Source organism: Cannabis sativa, chromosome 3 (assembly GCF_029168945.1).
Source record: "Cannabis sativa cultivar Pink pepper isolate KNU-18-1 chromosome 3, ASM2916894v1, whole genome shotgun sequence".
Taxonomy (NCBI): Eukaryota; Viridiplantae; Streptophyta; class Magnoliopsida; order Rosales; family Cannabaceae; genus Cannabis; species Cannabis sativa.
Window position 1 is genome coordinate 52,677,673 of NC_083603.1, and position 5,866 is coordinate 52,683,538.

Below are 5,866 nucleotides of genomic sequence, written 5' to 3' on the forward strand. Positions count from 1 at the left end.
CTCTTGCAGCTAGGGCACTCGGGATAGGAGAATCGGGTCTCAGTACCACCGGGACGACTCCCTCTGTTCTGGTTCCCCCAGAACCTCTTGTTCTGACTCGAGCCACCGGAAGCAGTGGGTGCTCTCTTCCTCTGATCAATGGCCGAACCACTACTCCCCCTGCTAAAGCCTGATGCAGGAGGGGTAGGAGCCCCGCCACTCACTGGAGTACTAGCTGACTCCGACATACACCCAACTGCGCCCTCAGCTCGCAGTGCCTTCTCCACCATCTGAGCATAGGTAGTGCTGTCGTCTGTGGTAATCATCAAGTCATGCTTGATCTTGGCATTCAACCCGTCCAGATACTTCTCCTTCTTGCTGAAGTCGGTCGGCACAATTCCCGAGGCTAACCTCGCCAACCGATCAAACTGAGTAGTATACTCAGTGACGCTCATATTCTCACGCTGGGTCAGGTGAGCGAACTCTTTCCTCTTGGCGCTTCTGACCGCCTCATTGTAGTACTTCGCGTTGAAGAGTTCCTGGAACCTTTCCCAGGTCATGGTGGTGACGTCATGGATCTGAGACAACATGTCCCACCAGACCAGAGCGTCCTCCTGGAACTGAAAAGTGGCACACACCACACTGTCATTACCGGTGACACCCATGAAATTCAGGATCTTGGTAATCACCGTCAGCCACTGCTCGGCTTTCATCACGTTCGGACCTCCCAAGAAAACCGGAGGTGCTTGCTTCCGGAACCGTTCGTACAAAGGTTCCAATCTATTGGCCGCCACCACTATCTCGGCACAGGCGGCGAGGCGGTGCCACCGGAACTACGGCACCGGGCTGCGGGAGCACCCCGCCGTCTCAACCTCCGAATCTCGAGGTCTTGCTCTTCTATCCGAGCTTGCATTTACGCAAACCGAACCTCCCAGTGGGCTCCACGATCAGGGGAGCACAGGCAGCCTGTGGCGGGTTCTCATCACCCCGACCACGAGCCCTGTCTCAGGGACCTCTACCTCGGCCCCTAACAGGCGGCGGAAACTGAGCTCCTTGTCCTTGGTTCGACCCCACTGAGTTGCCCTGACTCCTGGTAGTCCACCTGGCGTCCATCTGATTAGAAGCGCCTGCGAAACCAAGAGTTGGCATATCAGGTCGTATTCAAGGAGAGCTTACTAATGCCGCTTAATTTGGAAATTAAAAACGAAACATGCGCCTATTCTACTATCAGGCTACTAACATGCTTCCTAACAGGCTTTTCTTTTTCATAACTGAATAAAATAAACTACTAAAGCAATAAAGGCTTACTGAACCGTGAAACGAGCTAACTGCTGATGATGATTGTACATGTCGTGACGATCTTCGGAAGACAACCTGGCGGCTCTGATACCAAATTGTAACACCCTACCTAACATAGGCGTATTACGTGATTTTTAAACATGATGTGCAGCTCGTTGCTAATCAACGAGGTTTATGGAAAACGTGATTAATTAAAATTTTTGCTTTTTAATTAAACTTATAAAATAATATTACAAAAGACTCGGGATCCCGATTACAAAATCATTTACAAAAGTTTTAACTGTTTATACAAAATAATGTCGCCTAGCGACTAGTTACAAAATCAGCCTCGTTGTCCCGATGATCGTACGCTCCAGGCCTAACCGCCCCGACATGTACAATCTTCACAAGCTCGTTCACGGTCCATCAGCTTTAGCCTTGCCTATACCTGCACATAAATGTAGAACTGTGAGTCGACAGACTCAGTAAGAAAAGCATAATAATATTCATACATAATCCCGGTCATGATCAGACGCCCATACCCCTGATCATAACCCTAACCGCCGTGTCCAACACGATACTAAGTCCCGCTACTGCCGTGTCCAACACGGTACTGAGCCACTACTGCCATGTCCAACATGGTACTGAGTTCTGAACGTTCATAGGGACTGTACTATTGACACGTAACAGCCTGATCGGTCGAACTGGTCATACTCATTCTTGGTCATACTCCGGCTGTACTGACGTGTTACTATATCCACTGATCGGTCGAGCCGGTCATACTCCATTCTTGGTCATACTCCGGCTGTACCGACGGGATACGTCAATAGTACGGAACCACCAACCAAGTGTCGGCTGATCGGTCGAACCGGTCATACTCATTCTTGGTCATACTCCGGCACTGTACCGACGTGACGGGGTTGGATGGTTCGAAGCCAACATACATAACTAATGTAATCTAACAGGCTTCCTACATGCACGCTAAACATGTAATCTACATATGCATGCTTGTTATACTAATCTTACTCGGATTCCGAATTCGGGTGTCTTGGCCAACTTTATGGAACTTTAGCTGAGCGGCGGATTACAGGCTCCTAAACCATAAAACTCACAACACTATAAGTGACACGCTAAACCACTTCCCGGGGACTTAAACTAGGATCTAAAAGTTTCCCTATCGATAAAAAGCATGGCAATACCCCCTAAAACATAAAAACGAGGAAAACTAGGGTCCGTGAATTTTCTCCAACCAGTAGACCGGTTGCCCAACCAGAATTCCGGTTCTGGAAAATTCAGAACCCTCATCTGGAATTCCGGATGCACAACCGGAATTCCGGTTCCTCGCAGGCAGCAAACCAAAATTTTCATAACTTGCACAAATCAACCCCAAATCTCATGAAACCTTCCAGACCTGTTCTAAACCTCCCCTAGAACATTTCCAAAGCATTAAAACAACCCAGAAATCACAGATAGGAAAAATGCCATTGGAGCTCAAGCTTTGAGTTCTAAACTCAAACTTGAGCGAAACCACCTAACATGCATTCAAACCAGCTTGAATCTACTTAAACAAGCATACCTAAACCTCTGAAAACAACTAAAAACATCAAGCAACATCACAGCAACAGATTATACAATTTCTTTCAAAAATCACATATTTTTCATAGACAAACTATAGCTTGCTCAACCTAATAATCATGCTTTAAAAACAACTCAAATAACATCTAACAAACATGCTTTAACCTCTAAAAATAACCATAAAACACAGCAGCAATAACAACCAACAATCATGCATGCATCATGATCAAACTTTCTTAAAACACAAGAAAACACAAAGAGAAGTTAGAAATCACTTACCACAATCAAGAGCTCCCAAATTAGGTTGAATCGAGCTTGAAAATCAAATAAAATCCCAGCCCTTGAACCCCAAGCACCCAGCCGAAAAGAGAGAGGGAAAAGAGAGAGTTTTCTATTTTTTCTAACTTTGAGATTTTTTTGTAAAATGAAGAAATGAAATCAATTACACATATAACATTCATTTCAGCCAATTAATAAATAATTAAACATTTAATTCAATTAATAAACTCACTAGAAGACAAAATACTAATGGGGCAAAAAGACCATTTTGCCCCTCCACACTAAAACCACATAAAACACACTAAAGGGGTATTTTTGGGGAATTCTAAATTCCCGGCCATTCCCGACATTCCCAATGTCTAATAAACCGCCCCAAACTACTAACATACTAAGTTGTGATTTCTACTGAGCCAAACACCGAGTTCCAAATGGAAATGCAAAATATGAAAACTACTGAATGACATAGCAATGTATTTCTGAATTCCATAAACAACAGTATAATAAATTATTTAAATAGCTATAAATAATTTTCATAATTAATCATAATTAACTGCTAATTTCCAAATTAAACTAAGCGCGCTTTACAATCGTGTTCCCAAAATGTACGTATCACCCTGACCTAAAAGTAGGCTTAACTAACAAATCAAAGAACATGAATAGCCTTTCAAGATTGAGCCTAATCATATCAGGATTAAGATCATTTGATCTAGGATCAACTAGGCGATATTGACTTGAATAGATATTACGGTAAGTTTAATAAATCTAAGTCAAAGTTCAATATCGGTCCCTTCCTATGCATACTCCATGCATCCAACCTGAGCTTTACTTTAACCAATGCTCTGGAAAGAACATAGCACTTTATTCACATAGTCATGTTTACTTTCCAATGTGTTGACAGCACAAGAAATAGGATCAAGTATGTGAAAAGGGTTTCAGATGAATTTATACATTGTATACATATAATCATGAAGTAAATCATGTAAACCATGCAACATTAAATGTTATTTCTGATCTATATTAATAACTAAATCTGATTATATTGAAATGAGTTTTATTTAGGGCATAAAACCCAACAGGATTGTCTCTTTGTTAAATGGATACACATGGTATACTTGAAAGATCAGGACTGGTGGAGTTATGTTGCTCCACATGGAAAAAAATAGTTGTTGTGAAGGATAAGTTTCAGCAAAAAGGAGACATGGAAAGCTTTGTAAAACAGAGATATCAAGTCAAGCAAGGATACCAAGATCTTTTCCCCGAGCATCCTAAAATCCCATGGTGCAATCTGGTTTGGGACAGACTTGTCATTCCAAAACATAGATTTATTCTATGGTTAGTGTTTTGGAAAAGGCTGAACACAAAGGAAAGAGTAAGCAAGTTCAATCAAAACATAGACATTACCTGTGCTCTGTGTGGCAAAGGTGATGAAACCATTGAGCATCTGTTTTTTCAGTGTGATTATAGCTCAGAATGCTTGCAAGAGATCAAAGTGTCTCTGCAATGGAACACACCAGCAGGGGATATCTTCAAGCGGCTACAACCCTGTCATCAAACAAAAAAGTTTTCTGCAGCTAAGAAGAGCATGGTGAATACAGTTGTGGCTAGCCTTGTGTATCACATATGGAAAGCAAGAAATGAAGTACTTTGGAACCACCAACAATGGCTCACTAGCAGAACAGGGAAGCAAGCCAAGCAGCTAAGTAAGCTGAGAATCCAAGCTTGGCCACCTAAAAAGCAAGGAGAGAAGACACAGAATGGATACTAGAAACTTAAACTGTACATGATTATTTTGGGTGATAGTATTGCTGTGTAAAAATGTGATGTAAACTGTGATGTAAGTTTGGTTATGAGCAATAAAATTCTCTTATTCATCAAAAAAAAAAAATTACGTTAACTTATATATACTAGGTGAGTTTCCATGTGCAATTGCACGTGTTAAACTCTTCATTTGATTTTTTTTATTTTCATTTTTACTGTATTATTAATTGTGATAAAATATAAAATGTGAAATTAAGATTTAATATTTTAAAATGAAGTAAAAAGTGTAAATATATATTATATTATACAATAATAATTACAAGCTAGTTAATTAATGCTAAGCGTTTTAATTACATATATAACGTGTCCTATATAAGATGCTTATTATTTAAATATATTTTACATAGTATTTATAATATTTGTACATAATTTATATATTTATTTATATTATTTTGTAGATACTTCAAGAGTCATTCGTAGTATTTGAAGTGCTTGATTCACTATCACTTTCGAGCAGTGAGATAACATTGTATTTGGTTTGACTCCCACCACTATAAGCATCCGCTCTTGGTTTTAAGTAAATAAAAAATTTACTCGTTGCAGAAAGCCTTGCCACTGATAATATGTTTTGATCATGTTATTGTTGGGTTTTATGCCCTAAATAAAACTCTTTACAATCTAATTAGTTATCAACATAAGAAATTAGAAGTGATTGATGTTTGCATGAATTTTACATGCTAATGGTTTAATATGTTTAACATGTTTAATATGTTTATTACATTCATACACACAAAATCAGTTAAATCTAGATCATATGATTATTCACAATTACAGTATCGTCAACACAGTGGAATGTGATTGTGATCATATGAACCAAAAGTTTTGGCCCCTGTTTCATCAGTGTTATTGGATTTACACTAATGTGATAATCAGCGATGATGTGTACTTACACTTGGAGTAAGTGTTATGTTCTTTCCAGGACATTAGTAAAGTATAC

General features: G+C 39.9%; 1 protein-coding gene across 1 annotated transcript; it reads left to right on the top strand.

Annotated features, from left to right (window-relative positions):
- Positions 1-4,204: 4,204 nt before the first annotated feature.
- Positions 4,205-4,876, top strand: LOC133036166 (uncharacterized). Its single transcript, XM_061112666.1, has one exon. The coding sequence runs from the start codon at positions 4,205-4,207 to the stop codon at positions 4,874-4,876; it is 672 nt and encodes a 223-aa protein (XP_060968649.1).
- The last annotated feature ends 990 nt before the right edge of the window (positions 4,877-5,866 follow it).

Excerpts from the sequence above, each read along its gene's own strand:
- LOC133036166 (XM_061112666.1), top strand. The coding sequence starts at position 4,205 with ATGGATACACATGGTATACTTGAAAGATCAGGACTGGTGGAGTTATGT.